General features: G+C 45.4%; 1 protein-coding gene across 1 annotated transcript in view; it reads left to right on the top strand.

Moving 5' to 3' along the window:
• CNPPD1 (cyclin Pas1/PHO80 domain containing 1) overlaps positions 1-16102 on the top strand; it is a 30987-nt gene that overhangs the window by 3915 nt on the left and 10970 nt on the right. Inside the window, exons 2-7 of the mRNA XM_030209902.1 lie at positions 1351-1453; positions 2236-2317; positions 2608-2728; positions 7542-7670; positions 8689-8750; positions 11140-11257. Coding sequence (XP_030065762.1) covers positions 1351-1453; positions 2236-2317; positions 2608-2728; positions 7542-7670; positions 8689-8750; positions 11140-11257 — 615 coding nt within the window. The remainder of the gene's footprint in view (positions 1-1350; positions 1454-2235; positions 2318-2607; positions 2729-7541; positions 7671-8688; positions 8751-11139; positions 11258-16102) is intronic.

The raw sequence follows: 16102 nt of genomic DNA, 5'->3' as shown, positions 1-16102 counted from the left end.
ACAAGTGAGCCGTTAACAAATTACAGAAACATAAATGCGATTCTACCAGTCTCGACCCCAAAGGAAGGGAGTTCCAACATTGCACTGAACAAAACCAGAATTATGATGGGATGTATACTTCACATGTTTCGTAGTATGTGTAGCTGGTGCTAGTCCTTGTGCGAGTGAGCATTAAGCCAGTTGTTTCTCCTGTTTAAAGGCCTGGGTGAAGATCCGTTTTCACCTGCTTCCTGAAATATAGTCTTGTGTTGAGCAGAGCCTTTCAGAGAGTGCTTTCCTGAGTGTGTGTGGGGGCTACTCCGGAGAAGGCTCGCTTGCGGGTGTCACATCGTGTAATGTCTTTTGGAGAGGGTGTAGTTAGTGAAAGTCCTTGGGAGGACCTTAGTGTCCTTGGAGGTATGTAGAGGGTCATCCTGTTCTTCAAGTACTTGGGGCCATTTCCTTGAAGATCAAACAAAGAGTTTTAAATTTAGCCCTGTAGTTCACTGGTAGCCAGTGAAGTTTTTGCAAAACTGGTGTGATGTGGTCACTTCTGTAAGTCTTGCTGCAGCATTCTGTATTAATTAGCGCTGGTGCAAACCCTTTATAGTCATACCAATGTAGAGTGCATTACAGTAATCTAGTCTTGATGTTATCATGGCATGCACAACTGGGATAAGACTTGTTTTCTCAGTGTAAGGAGACAGGCGGTGTAGCTGTCGCAAGTGATAGAAGCGGCTCTTGAAAGTTGCTTGGTTTGGTGGGGATCAGTGTAAGTGTTTTATTATAAAGCAGATATGTTCTCTTAAACAGGGACAACATACGTGCCGATGGGCCTTTCGAGGAGAGGCACCCTGACCCCCTTATAGTGAAGCAACTTTCCGGGCGACACGCTTAGGTTGGAGGGGAGGAAGGAAAAATAACACCCAGATATCATGACGATCCTACCACCCCAAAGCACAGGTGGTCATGCCCGTGGGTGCTTTATGCCTGCAGTGGGCTTCCAAGTGAAACCTTTTGAGAACTGGTGGAAACTGCAAAGTACCTAGTGTGGACAGTGTGGAAACTGTGCGAGCAAGGATTTTACTGCATGTGACACCAGACAGGAGGGAGGCTGAGGTGCTCAGTGTTAGTCCTTGTGAGACTCCCCTATGCTTGTAACTGCTCTGGAGGGCAGCCGTAGATGAAGGGGCGGCAGACTGGATCTTTGTGCTGATAACTGCTGTCACTTCTTCTCACTCGCTGCTTTTGTGCTTTGAGGACTAAACCTGCAGATGACCTGACCCGTCACTTTTCTCTGTAGCGACTGCTGGACTGGAGCAGACTCTCTCAATATTATTGCTTACATTTCTTTGTTTGCTCTCCCTATAGTTTCTATCAGGGCACCAAGAGCTGAGTGAGAGAGTGTGCAAACGTCTCTACTATGGCTGGGAGGAAGACTGCAGCTTAGACAATCTCTCCAGCCCCGTGGCAGGTGAGTCTTGGGTTTCTAAAGGGAAACAGCACATCTGGTAGCCGAGAGTTTTATGCTGCTTTTAACTGTTGATTCAAATCAGATCACAAATGAGTAATGTATCCTAGTCAGAATATACAAATTACAGTCTGTAGTTTAATCCTGTAGAAAAAAAAAATTACAAAGAAAACACATTTTTAGAGACTTATGATAAAGATCACACTGGTAGGTTATTCCATATCCCTGAGCCTTGAAAAGTGAAAGAATGTTCCCAGTTAGACTTCAATCTTAGTTTTTTTTATGGAGGGAATATCCTGTCGGGTTTTTAAAACTCCGTAAATGACCTCTGAGACCATAACTGAATTCATGCCATAAATACATTTATAAATCAGGCTATTTTAAAGCGGATTCGAGATTCTAGCCTCGGCCAGTGTAAATCTTTGAAAAGAGGCCTAACCTCGCTATACTTGCCCAAACCAAAAATCAGCCTAGCGGCTGAGTTCTGTAAAACTTGAAGCCGATGCAAATGATGTTTATACTACAATATAAGGAATTATAGTCCAGTAATTGGAATAAGATTGACTGCGCAATTGTATGGAATCCTCTAGGACTCAAACTTCCTTACCAGAGCATTGATCTGATCATAAGAGCCCTAAATCAAGAATTACACCAAGTACTTTCAATTTACTATCTCTCTTTAAAAAGGTACCTGAAGAGATTTTCTGAGATCCCTGAGCCAAACACTGCTGGTGGAACAGTTGATTTCTTGAGCTGTTCTTTAACAAATGTGGTTTCTTTTTCAGACATTGCTGTGGAGCTGCTTCAGAACACTGCTCCAAGCCCGATCCGCAGACTACAGAAGAAGTATGCCTCCCACGTATCTCGGTATGTGTGTAGTTTTGGTATGTCGGTATGTCCTTTAGTGTTGTTCATGAAGGTATCCTTTGTCTCTGTAAGAAGACCTAACAATCAATATAGTGAGAAACAATGGATGTAGAGATGGTGGTCAGCTCTGCTGTGAAGATGGAGCCTGTGCTTCTGCTCACAGTGGGAGGTTCCTGCCTTTCTGCTTACACTGGGAGGTTTATCTCTTCCCGCCTCCACCCTCTCTTTGGGAGGTCTCTCCTATTTTCCTCCCTTCTCTCTGATGATGCCTATGTTTTCTGTCCTTTCAGAGAAGCCTGTATCTCCCCTTGCTCCATGATGTTGGCACTGGTTTATATTGAGCGACTCCGGCACCGGAACCCTGAATACCTGCAACAGATCTCGTCATCTGACCTCTTCCTGATCTCCATGGTGAGCAGACAAGCAGCCAAGTGGTAACACAGCTAGGACAGGCAAAAACAGCAGGCTGCTTTTCTTTTTTTCCTGTGGAAGAGAGTTACTAGAACAAGGGGTCATGATATGGGGCCTATCTGGGCTGCCCAGCAGTGATTTTCAGTTTAATTTCCCACGTAGAGAACCCAGCACCCAGACTCCCGTCTACCATGTCACTCACCCAGCCTAATATAGTACTACCATTGGGTTTAAGGGCTGTAGCTGCTGCCCCATGCAAGTTATCTCAGTGCTTCATTTCCATCCTCCTGCCACCAGGGATTCTGAAGGAAGTGGAATTCTGGAGCCAGGAAAGGGGATGGGAAGAGGGGCTGGATTAAGAAGCAGAGTGACTGTTCTCCAGGCTCACCCCCTTCCCTGCAGGCTGCTTGGAAGGAAGGACCTGGAGCAGAACCAGCCCTTTTGGTCTGGCACCTGGGAAAAAAAATGGTGGAATCACATTTCAAGCCATTCCCCCAGAAGTTAAACCCTGGCTAGAATAAGCACAGAGAATCCTTAGTGCAGGGTTTGTTTGTTTTTTAATTTTTGCATGTTTTCTATGGAAATTTACGCACACAAAAAGCTGGCGTACTTGTTTGTAGAGGCTCTATACCCATAGCAACTTATGTACATATAATCCTGTTAAAGTTACGTCTAATGTTCATAGCAAAGCAGAGAGTCTGAGGACTGGTCCTCAAGTAGTTAAACTACCAGAATAAAAATAACAAAAGAAACCAGTATAATAAATTAAGAAAGTACAGAAAGGGTAGGAAGGAGACGAATTCCTAGGGACCACCCAGTGCTTGGTTCTAGTGCTGTGCACTGCCATGTGCAAGTTTCCCTGTACGCTGGGCCTTTTGCTCCCTGGGTTGGTAGAGCTGAGGACTCTACAGAGCCAGTAGAGAGCGCTGGCCATAGTGACTAAGTGACAGGTACCTAGTGAAGGTTCTTGTTAACAGTGTTCTGGAAGAAGCCATGGACCTAGTATTGCATTAGCAGACCAGATGGGGAGGAGGGGAGTGTTGCAAAACAGAGCTAAAAAGGATCCTGATGCTGAACCTTGCTCTCTCCTTCTGCTTTGTGCCCTCCTGTTCTCTCTCATCCTCTCCTTGTGCTCTTCCGCACCCTACTGTGCTACTTCGTTCACACTCTGTTACATAAGTACATAAGTGGAGTGGCCTAGTGGTTAGAGCACCGGTCTTGCAATCCAGAAGTGGCCGGTTCAAATCCCACTGCTGCTCATTGTGATCTTGGACAAGTCACTTAACCCTCCATTGCCTCAGGTACAAAATTAGATTGTGATCCCTCTTGGGACAGAGAAATATCCAGAGTACCTTAATGTGACTCACCTTGAGCTACTACTGGAAAAGGTGTGAGCAAAATCTAAATAAATAAATAAAGTATTGCCATACTGGGAAAGACCAAAGGTCCATCAAGCCCAGCATCCTGTTTCCAACAGTGACCAATCCAGGTCACAAATACCCATCAAGATCCCAAAAATGTACAAAACATTTTATACTGCTTATCCCAGAAATAGTGGGTTTTCCCCAAGTCCATTTAATAACGGTCTATGGACTTTACCTTTAGGAAGCCATCCGAACCTTTTTAAAACTCTGCTAAGCTAACCGCAACAAATTCCAGAGTTTAATTACACGTTGAGTGAAGAAACATTTTCTCCGATTCGTTTTAAATTTACTACATTGTAGCTTCATCGCATGCCCCATAGTCCTAGTACTTTTGGAAAGGGTAAACAGACAATTCCGTTCAACTCCACTCATTATTTTATAGACCTCTATCATATCTCCCCTCAGTCGCCTTTTCTCCAAGCTGAAGAGCCCTAGCCGCTTTAGCCTTTCCTCATAGGGAAGTCGTCCCATCCCCTTTATCATTTTCGTCGCCCTTCTCTGCACCTTTTCTAATTCCACTATATCTTTTTTGAGATGTGGCGACCAGAATTGAACACAGTATTCGAGGTGCGGTCGCACCATGGAGTGATACAAAGGCATTATAACGTCCCCATTTTTGTTTTCCATTCCTTTCCTAATAATACCTAACATTCTATTTGCTTTCTTGGCTGCAGCAACACACTTGCACTGCTTTGTGCCCTCTTTGTTCCACCTTGTGCTCTCCTGTGTTGTGTCGTTCTCTCCTTGCGCTCCTCCATGCCCTCTTATTTTGTCTTGTTCTTTTCCGTTTCTGTATTCTTTCTCTCTCACCCCTGCCCACATTTCTGGAATGCAGTCTGTCCTACTTCACGCCTCATCCCCTGGTATGTTATCACTCTCTCCTTCTCACTTCTGTTAGTTTTGGTCTCGTCAGATGTCAGCTTTGGCATTTGTCTGGATCTGGGCTCCTTTCTTTGGTCCGGGGACCACTTCTCAGAGGCAGTGGGTTTGTAGCACAATAATACAACACACCAGTGCGGCTTGGAAAAATGTATTTTTCCATTATGTTCATTCCCGCTATTCCAGGACAAGTGGGTAGTTATGTCCATCGACCAGCAGGTGGAGATAGAGAATACAGAACTGAGCACCACTACATAGCTCCCTGCTAGCAGCTCAGCTCCTCAGTATCTTCTATCTCCAGCAGGTGGATGGACAGACTTCCTCTGTCTCTGGTTCTGAGGCCTTGCTCCTGGTCCCAGTTGAGCATAGTGGGCAGATATACCTGGTGGTGCTGGGTGCCTGTCGTGCTTTCCCCCCTGGAGCGTTCTGCGTTTTTATGGGAGTCTGCTCAGCAACCAGTCTGCTTCAGAAGATAAGGAACAGTGCAGGCAGCGCAGTGAGTTTGGTGGGCTGGCGGTGCTGTGCCCTGCCGTGGCAGGGGGGTGGCTGTGTCCTCTGGGAGCATGGACCCGGGGTAGTGTGTTCTCTGCTGTGCTTTGGGCCTTGGGACGTCCTTGGGAACGATTTGTGTCTGTGCTCACAAAAAAGAAAAAAAAAAAAGAGCTTTATGGTCGAGTTGTGCTGCGCTCCGGTTTAAAAAAAAAGCGCACGAAAGACAAGCTAGTGTGTAGCGCAGTGCGTCTTTGTTCATGGCAGCCCCCGCTGGGAGTGCGAGGAGTGAAGAACTAATGGAAAGAAAATGATCAGGTAAGACCTAATTTCTCCTTTTTCTAGAAATAGGCGTACAGCACTTAGGGCAGAAAGGTATTACAGCTGCGTCTGTGTTCCTCTGATTCCCTGTGTACCTATCAGTGAATGAGAGTCTGTCCTTTTTGTTGGGGCTGGGGGGGGTGTAGCTTTCCTAGAAAATAGCCTCCAGCTATGATGGGGCTTGTGGGTGTGGGTCTCAATGTCTGTCTGTCCTGGGTGTGTACGAATCTTTATATCCCTGAACTTTCTTTTTTCAGCATATTCCTGTGTTATAAATGGGTTTGTTTGATCTCGTGTCTCCTGATTACAAAGGAGGTGTGAATTCCCAGGAGACCGTGCTCTGGTTTCTATTGTCCTGTGCACTGGTTCTGGTCTTTTTTTGTTGTTGCTCTAAAGCACAGGTGTTAAGAGACTTAGGGCCAGATGCACTAAACTTAAGGAGCAAGTAGTAAACCCTGGCATGCACTAAAGACTTGTAGCAGCTAACGAAAACGGAATGCAGATGAGCAAATTGTGTAGAAACCCTATTGTAATGAGGTGCACTAACCTTTTCCGATTGCCTTAACGCTGGAAAATCTAACGAGAGGTCTGTACCTCTTGTTGGGGCTGTGCGGAATAAAACTTGGCCCAAAGTAACAAAAAAAAAAAAAAGTCATCCCCCCCCCTCCCCCCGCAGTCTTTAACCCTGCTGCTGAACCCTGAAGGTTTCCCTGCTCATCACCCCCCCCCCCCCCCCCGCAATAATAAAAACGTCTTTTTTGGCAGTGCTTCACTCAGCTGAGACCTGGAAGTCCCTGAGCCAATCACAAGGCGTTCAGCTGAGCTAAATGCGCTGTGATTGGCTCAGAGACTTCCTGGTCTCTCAGCTGAGTGAAGCACTGCCAAAAAAGACGTTTTTATTATTGCAGGGGGAATGATGGCCAAAATGGACGGTTTTTTTTTTTGGATGGGCGTACTCAACTGCACTGTCTTCTGGATCGAGCCGCATCAGAGGGGGTGAGCAGCACGGCGTTTTCGGACGGCACAGGGAGGCATATTTGGCATGCGCAGAGCAGCCAGCATAACGCTTGGCTGCTCTGCGCATGCTCGACCGGCTGATTGGCCGACTGTTTAACGATGGAATAGAGAATGCAAGTGAGCTACAAGGAGCAGCTCATTTTCATTCCCTTAATGCATGCCCGTTTCTTACCGACTGTTGAACGATGAAATAGAGAATGCAAGTGAGCTACAAGGAGCAGCTCATTTTCATTCCCTTAATGCATGCCCGTTTCTTACCGACTGTTGAACGATGAAATAGAGAATGCAAGTGAGCTACAAGGAGCAGCTCATTTTCATTCCCTTAATGCATGCCCGTTTCTTACCGATTCATTAAGGGAATCGGTAAGGGAAGGGCTCTAACGATTGTTTAGTGCATCTGGCCCTTAAACTACACCCAAAAGGATAGGAGACATTCTGGCTATCTGTATTGACGTCACCAGACTAGTGAGGGGAGGAACCTCAGAGCTGCTTGCATTATTTCCCAGAGACCTCTGGGTAGGCCCTGAATCTTCAGTAAGGCTCACAATGTAATGCTGACCTCTGGACCATAATGACAACTTCCTGTCTCCATGTTCCGCTGCCTCCTATCCCTGGTATGCAGTCTCTCCGTGCTGTTCCTCTCTTCTGGTGTGTGACCTCTACTTCTCTTGTATTGATTGCAGATGGTTGCCAGTAAATACTTGTATGATGAAGGCGAAGAGGAGGAGGTGTTTAATGACGAGTGGGGAGCAGCAGGGAAACTGGATGTACAGACTGTGAATACCTTGGAGATGAACTTCCTCCGTGCCATTGTAAGCCACCACCAAGCCACTTATGGGCTGGGGTTAGATTGTGGGATTAGATGACAGAAGCTGCCTCCTTCATTTTGCTAATGATGATTCTTTTTTTTGGGGGGGTGGGGGGTCCCCTCTGCCATGTGGTGTACAGGCCCATGCGCCCCAGTGACAGAGGTTTGTGAGTGGTTCCTTGGATAACCCCCCCTCTCCCCAGCAGTGAATGCAGTTAAAACTGTGAGATCTTAGCACGAGTTAATGTGAATTACAGAGTTCTTTGTGAATGTGAGAGGAACCTGTAATGTGCTTTGGGGTGGGGGTTAGTGACGGCAGCTGGCCTTGCTGAGTTTAAAGGGGGTCTGGACAGATTCCTGAAGGAAAAGTCCATTGATCGTTATTAAATTTGGGGGTTTTGCCAGGTTCTTGGGGCCTGGATTGGCCACTGTCGGAGACGGAGTGCTGGGCTTGATGTACCTTTGGTCTTTTCCCAGCGTGGCAGTGCTTATGTACTTATGTATGTACACAGAGAGCTTTGTCAGTTTTGATGGTTTGATGCTAGATTGTTTTTTGTAGCCATAGTTCTCTGGTGCAGCGGAAGTGTAGCTCTCGCCATATCGTGTAGGTTTGCAATGTGGGCAGCCTGGTAAGAGGAAGCTGCAGGAACCTTCTGTTGTCCTCTCGTGCCATCTTACTGCCATGTAGCCAGTGTTAAAGATGTTATTGAGCACCTTCTGTCTGATGGATTCCAGCTTGTTGCCCAGGTGCTGTTGCCTTGAAAGTGATGGTCCTCCTTGAGATTTCGGGTGCTGGATTGTATGAAAGTTTTCAGAAAGGTAGCTGCAAGACTTGTTCCTGCTTAAGATCAGCTGCCGAAAAGGAGGAACAGGAGGAGAGAATGACTTGCTGAAGGTCGCACAGCGTTAGTGTAGCTGAACGAAAGCATTCATGTTTAGAGTTTTCAGGCTGGGTTTGAGGATTTTTGTGGCAGGACTGCATGGCCCTATTTTATAACCATGTGCTCCCCTTCTACCCCTAGGACTGGAGCTTGTATACCGATCCGAAGGAGTTCATGGAAGTTCTCAGTTGGATGGAAGGACGGTAGGTGGAGAGGGCCGGGTCTGTCTGGTTCTGGTGGGGTGGGGAGGGCAGGGAGTAGCAGCTGCCAATTTCTTTGGTTGCTGTGTGATGGGAAAATATGGAGAAACTTCCCATGCTCTGCTAATATCTCCATGTGGTCTGGGATTCATAGTGAACCAGTTGGTTACAGCAATAGCTGACATGCTCGACTTTACTTCCCTTTAAAAGGAGTTTGAAAAACTAACTTGGGAGTTGGCGATAGATTGGCTGTATGAGGTTGAGTTGCTTTTCATCCACCTCAGATGCTATGCACAAGTTTATTTATCAAAAATTCTGTGTATAAATGGCTTATTTGTTTTATGTATATTTAGCAAGGTTACGCTCGGATTTTAACACTTTCTGAGCATCCTCTGTTTCATAATTGGCTTCTTTTAGTGTGTGTTTGATATTACATCATTAAATGCATTATTGAAAACTTATCCCTTTGTGCCTACTCATTTTCCAGAAAATGTTTCAAAAATGTCCCTGCTTATGGGGAGGGGAGGAATCAGAACACAGGGTGCAGACGAGTAGGTGATCAGTAAAGTCTTATTATCATATGTAAATGTCTCAGAGTTGTCCTCTGATTGATGTGAGAGAGGAGTGGCCTAATGGTCAGTGCAGCGGGTTGCAGACCTGGGCAGTCGGGTTTGATTCCCACTGCTGGCTAACGGTCGGTAGTGGGCTGAGATCCTGGGAATCAAGTTAAATTCCTTCTGCAGGTCTACGTGACCCTGGGCAAGTCATTTAACCCTCCATTGCCCCAGGTACAATATACTACTTAGATTGTGATTCCATTAGGGGCAGTGCTAGTAGTACCTGTAAAGAAACTGTAAACTGCTAAATAGTGAAAATAAATAAAAGTAAGATCTCACACCTTACAGAATGAGCCAAGACAAGTGTAAGGCTTTCAGCAGTAATAAACGTGAAGGTCCTGTTTCTTCTGGACCTCACAGGCTGGGAGTTTTGGCTGCTGTTGCAGTTGGTACTACTGCAGGAACTAAGGGTAGGAAGGCTGTATTTTTCTTTATGGTATTCAGCTGCAAAGATAGTATATAATTGCACTGCCACAACCTCTTCTGCCCAGCACACGGGAGAGGAAGCTCATTGCAGCTCGCTGCCTTCAGTCTGCAGCTTGTTCTTATCTACAGGCTTTATCTAGCCGAGGAAACCAGCCAGAACCTGGAGATTCTACAGTTCTCTCCAGCAGGGAAGAGGGAGGGAGGTGTAGAAGACCACCTATTTACCACCCTAGGCAGAGGCCCTGCAGGGCCGCACAGCCCACCAGGATTGAGGCCTGTAGATCATAGGGCTTTCCTGACCGGTTCAGGTAAGATAAAGGTCTGATCTGACCTGAGAGGTTCAACCACCTGGCCATCGGGAGCCAAGCCAACCAGCAATCCTGTTCTACCAGTCCAGCTACAAATAGCTGGAGGCTGAGAATCAAACATATAAACGGCGAGTGACCGTACTCACTCGCAAATGCGCAGTAGAGACTTCCCTCTCTGTCCCGCCCCCGCGTCAATACGTGATGGGGGGGGGCGGGACAGAGAGGGAAACTGCACCGCCGAGGTTGCTACCACTCCCCCCCCCCCCCCACTCGGAGTCGCTGCCGCCACCCCTCCACCCGGCCTGGGCCCTCTCTTCCCTTCTGAACTTACACATCCATTCGCCGAACGCAGCAACGCACATCAGCTGAGCTGCAGTGAGCCCTTCCTTCTTTGCCTGTGGCCCCGCCCTCCTGTGACGTAACGTCAGCGAGGGCGGGACACACACAGGCAGAGAAGGAAGGGCTCACTGCAGCTCAGCTGATGTGCGTTGCTGCGTTCGGCGAATGGATGTGTAAGTTCAGAAGGGAAGAGAGGGCCCGGGCCGGGTGGAGGGGTGGCGGCAGCGACGACTTCGAGGGGGGGGGGGAGCGGTGGCGACTTCGCGGGGGGGGAGGGGAGCGGTGGTGACCGCGGGGGGAGGAAAACCTCAATACCAGCCCGTTTTTACGGGCTCAACGGCTAGTACTGGCATATTTCAGGGCCTCACCGTTCCTTGAACATAACAACATACAGTAACATAGTAGCTGATGGCAGATAAAGACCTGTACGATCCATCCAGTCTGCTCAACAAGATAAACTTGTACTATACGTGATGTCAGTGTTATCTGCCTCTATCTGCTGGTTGGGGGTCACAACCTGCTTGCCTGGGCTGCCTTCCATGTTTGTCCTTTATTCCTCTTTCCTTGTAATTTGATTATGTGTGTTAATGATTTGGTAATTGTATTTATGCTATTGTGTTTAGAATATGAAATAAAAATGATTGAACTTGAGCCAGCTGCAGGATTGTGTGACTAATTCCTCCTCCTCTGTTCTCTTGTCAGGGTGGCAGAGCAGCAGGGCAGAAGGAGAGGTTGGTTCACCTACACTGACCTTTGTGTGCTGCTGGAGCAGTGTCCGTGGCACCAGGCCTTCTGCCAGTTCTCTCAGCATGTGACCAAGGTGAGGCTCATTGGCCCCTGAAGGGACAAGTGAGGATAAGGATATGATCAGAGGGAGGGAGAGGGTCTTGAGGTGACTGGGAAGGACTTATCATTTAACCCAATTAATCTTCTTCTGTTAAGAGGTAGGATCCTGGTCTTCATAAATGCTAAATTTATAAATTTCAGTGTATATCTGTTTTTTTTATAGTACAAAAATATTTAAGTTCCGTTTTTTTTTTGTCATTTAAGAAAACTTGATCCTAAAATTTTGAAGAACATTTATCTTAAATAAAAAATAAAAGTTATCTATTTTTCCTTCAGAAAAGCAGCACCAGAAATTTCTGGCTTTGGAATCTAGAGTTTCAGCTCTGGGTGCCAGCTTTATTTTGTTTTCCTTGTAATTTGTTGTGTTTGAGTGCAAGAATTATCTGTTTCCTTTGCATCCTCCTAAGCTACTCCAGAAGATGTAGGTTATGTTCATTGACCAGCATGTGGAGATAGAAAATACAGAATTGTGCTGTGCTCTATATAATCAGTATGAACGCCTGACATTCAGTGTAATTAAACTCTGGAATGCGTTGCCACAGAATATGGTAAAAAGCAGTTAACTTAGCAGGGTTTAAAAAAGGTTTGGATAATTTCCTTAAAGAAAAGTCCAGAAGCCATTATTAAGATGGACTTGGGAAAATCCACTGCTTATTTCTAGTATAAGCAGCATAAAGTCTGCTTTATTGTTCTGGGAACTTGCCAGGTACTTGTCACGTGGATTGGCCAGTGTCGGAAATGGGATAGTGGACTTGATCAACCTTCGGTCTGTCTCGCTACGGCAATACATATGTTCTTAGTATTTTTACTTTTTATTTTTGTTACATTTGTACCCCGCGCTTTCCCACTCATGGCAGGCTCAATGCGGCTTACATGGGGCAATGGAGGGTTAAGTGACTTGCCCAGAGTCACAAGGAGCTGCCTGTGCCTGAAGTGGGAATCAAACTCACTTCCTCAGGACCAGAGTCCACCACCCTAACCACTAGGCCACTCCTCCACTGTCTCTGGCAGGTGGAGGTGGATGTGCTCTGCAGCTCCTGGATATTTGTCCTGGGCTTCCTCCTGGTCCAGTGCTTGGCCTTGCTCCCAGATGAGCAAGGGAATGCCTTGGTGCTCAGGGTTCATACCTGATGATGCTGCGTCACTCCCTCCGCACTCCAACTCCTCCCTTTTAGTCTCATCTTTCCTTACATTAAAAAAAAGAAAAAGGTGATTGCGTCAGTTTGAGTAGGGGAATACCTAACTTCCCTAGACCTCAAGAAGGCTTACTTTTGTAATTGTTTGACTTCTGCGTCAGAAATACCTGAGGTTTTCAATTCTGGGACATTGTTGCAGTTTTGGGTGATGCCCTTCAGTTTTCGTGATGGCTCCCAGGACCTTCTCATGGTTGTAGGTGCAGCATTTCTCCGCAGGCAGGATGTACAGGTTCATCCTTATTTGAGCGATTGGGCATCCTCCTTCCAGGATGGTCTCCAAGTTAGCATAAATGTGATAGACCTCCTCTAGTCGGATGATACATTTCAAGAAGAGCAGGCTGCACCCATCTCAGATTCTATTCCATATGAAGTGGGGCAGAGTGTTGCACATCACAGGATGCAGAAGCTGTAACATCAGATTCATCTTCTTTTTGTGTCACCCCAGTCCCTCACACTTGGAATTATGTACAAGTGATCCATAGTAGCAACGTTGGAAGTGGTTCCTTGAGCAATGAACCACCATTCAATGAAGTTACATGGAAATACTTTTACAACAAATAGGAGGAAATATTTTTTCACTCAACGAATAGTTGAGCTCTGGGACTCTTTGCCAGAGGATGTGGTATATGTTAGACTAGTAAAACTTGAGTTAGGAGCAGATGTAATTAAATGCTTAGGGATTTAAACTAGGTAATTGAAATATAGAGGATTAACTGGATTAAGTAGGAGGTGAGATGAGGTAAAAATTAATGCCATGAGTTTATTTGAGAAGAGTTACTCATACTACCCCTCTCCTCAAGTCACTTCACTGGCTCCCTATCCGTTTTCGCATCCTGTTCAAACTTCTTCTACTAACCTATAAATGTACTCACTCTGCTGCTCCCCAGTATCTCTCCACACTCGTCCTTCCCTACACCCCTTCCGCTCCATGGATAAATCCTTCTTATCTGTTCCCTTCTCCACTACTGCCAACTCCAGACTTCGCGCCTTCTGTCTCGCTGCACCCTACGCCTGGAATAAACTTCCTGGGCCCCTACGTCTTGCCCCATCCTTGGCCACCTTTAAATCTAGACTGAAAGCCCACCTCTAACATTGCTTTTGACTCGTAACCACTTGTAACCACTCGCCTCCACCTACCCTCTTCTCCTCCTTCCTGTGCACATTAATTGATTTGATTTGCTTACTTTATTTTTTGTCTATTAGATTGTAAGCTCTTTGAGCAGGGACTGTCTTTCTTCTATGTTTGTGCAGCGCTGCGTACGCCTTGTAGCGCTATAGAAATGCTAAATAGTAGTAGTAGTCCTCCTTCCACCAGGTTTCTGAGATGCCTGTTATATCTCTCTCTTCATTTAGTAAATCCTTCTTATCTGTTCCCTTCTCCACTACTGCCAACTCCAGACTTCGCGCCTTCTGTCTCGCTGCACCCTACGCCTGGAATAAACTTCCTGAGCCCCTACGTCTTGCCCCATCCTTGGCCACCTTTAAATCTAGCCTGAAAGCCCACCTCTTTAACATTGCTTTTGACTCGTAACCACTCGCCTCCACCTACCCTCCTCTCTTCCTTCCCATTCACATTAATTGATTTGATTTCCGTACTTTATTTATTTTGTCTATTAGATTGTAAGCTCTTTGAGCAGGGACTGTCTTTCTTCTATGTTTGTGCAGCGCTGTGTATGCTTTGTAGTGCTATAGAAATGCTAAATAGTAGTAGTAGAAGGGTCGCTGGACATGGGTGGATGGAGGGCAGAGGAGAGGAGGGTCGCTGGACATGAGCCCCTATGTCTTGCCCCATCCTTGGCCACCTTTAAATCTAGACTGAAAGCCCACCTCTTTAACATTGCTTTTGACTCGTAACCACTTGTAACCACTCGCCTCCACCTACCCTCCTCTCTTCCTTCCCGTTCACATTAATTGATTTGATTTGCTTACTTTATTTTTTGTCTATTAGATTGTAAGCTCTTTGAGCAGGGACTGTCTTTCTTCTATGTTTGTGCAGCGCTGCGTATGCCTTGTAGCGCTATAGAAATGCTAAATAGTAGTAGTAATAGTAAGAGTTCTTATATCCTTAAAGGCTAGACTGAAGAAGTGAGTTTTCAATAGACTTTGGAATAATCATCAGTGCATTTGATGGTTTTAGGCAAGACACAAAGTCTATGATTTATTTTATTTTCTGTTAATATATTTTGAACATGTTTATGCATGTAAGCAACATTGAACCTGTGTTCTAAGGCTGATGCGGGATATAAATATCCTAAATAAAATAAAGAAATAAAAGTTCTTATGCTTTTCATAAGAACCAGACTGAGCAACGCTGCCTGCATTACCCACTTGTGAGAATATGTTGTCCTCGAATACCTGCTACAGGTAAGTATCTTCGCTTTTTGGAGAAATCGGTCCTCCCAGTTGAGTTTTTCTTATTTTTCAGTAGAGAGGTGTGGTAGCCGTGTTAATCCACTCTTAAAGGTTATCAATAGAAATCAAACAAAATAAAACATGGAAAAGAAAATAAGATGATTAGCTTTCGAAGGTTGCCTTTCTTCGTCAGATCTTATATATACTATCTGCTACCACATTTGCTTATTTCCGAACTGAGGAAGAAGGGCAACCTTCGAAAGCTAATCAAGAAATGTGTTAAGTTATGTCCAATAAAAAAGGTATCATCTTATTTTCTTTTCCATGTTTTATTTTGTTTGATTTCTATTGATAACCTTATTTTTCAGAAGCTGTTTAGATGTTTTATACAAGTTTTGTGTTTAAAGCATCTCTAGACTATGTTACTCCTTTTCTGATGAAACAACTTTGGCCACCCATTCTTTATCGGGTCCAGTTCAGACTTCTCACGGTGGCGCACAAGGTGCTGAATGCTGGGAGTCCCTGTTATCTGGCCTCGGTTATTATGTTGCACACACTGCAAAGGACTCCAGAGTCTTACGTGATGGCTGCCTTTTTATCCCCTCTATGCGGAATGCTCTACCTACTACTACTACTTAACATTTCTAAAGCGCTACTAAGGTTACGCAGTGCTGTACAATTTAACATAGAAGGACAATCCCTGCTCAAAGAGCTTACAGTCTAAAGGACACGTGAACAGTCAGACCGATAGGGGCAGACAAATTGGGGCAATCCTCTGACCACCTTTCGTAAGTTTAAAGTAGCACTGAAGACTTACCTTTATCAGCAGGTTTTCAGTATCCAGTGATGACAGAGACAACGTTCACTGGGAAATGGCGGTCTTTCTGCTTTCTTCTTTTCATTATCTTCTTTCCTATCTGAAAATGGACTTCCTTTATTCCTAATACCTAATAGTTATTCTTGTATATTTCCTGTATTTTTAGTTTGTGCACTTCTTTGATATACTTCTATGAAGGGCGGTATATTAAGCCAACATAAGAATAGCCATACTGGGTCTGACCAGTGGTTTATTTAGCCCAGTATCCTGCTTCTAACAGTGGCCAATCCTCACATGTACCTGGTAGAAACCCAGTTAAAAGCAACATTCCGTTCTACCAATCCCCGGCAAGCAGTGGCTTCTCCCATGTCCATCTCAATAACAGACTATGGACTTTTCCTCCAGGAACTTGTCTAAACCTTTTTTTTAAACCAGAATAAATCATATATACCAT

The sequence above is a fragment of the Microcaecilia unicolor genome, chromosome 7, assembly GCF_901765095.1.
Source record: "Microcaecilia unicolor chromosome 7, aMicUni1.1, whole genome shotgun sequence".
In the NCBI taxonomy this organism is placed as follows: domain Eukaryota; kingdom Metazoa; phylum Chordata; class Amphibia; order Gymnophiona; family Siphonopidae; genus Microcaecilia; species Microcaecilia unicolor.
Note: the sequence above shows the minus strand (reverse complement) of the source record. Positions and strands in the feature narration are given on the sequence as shown.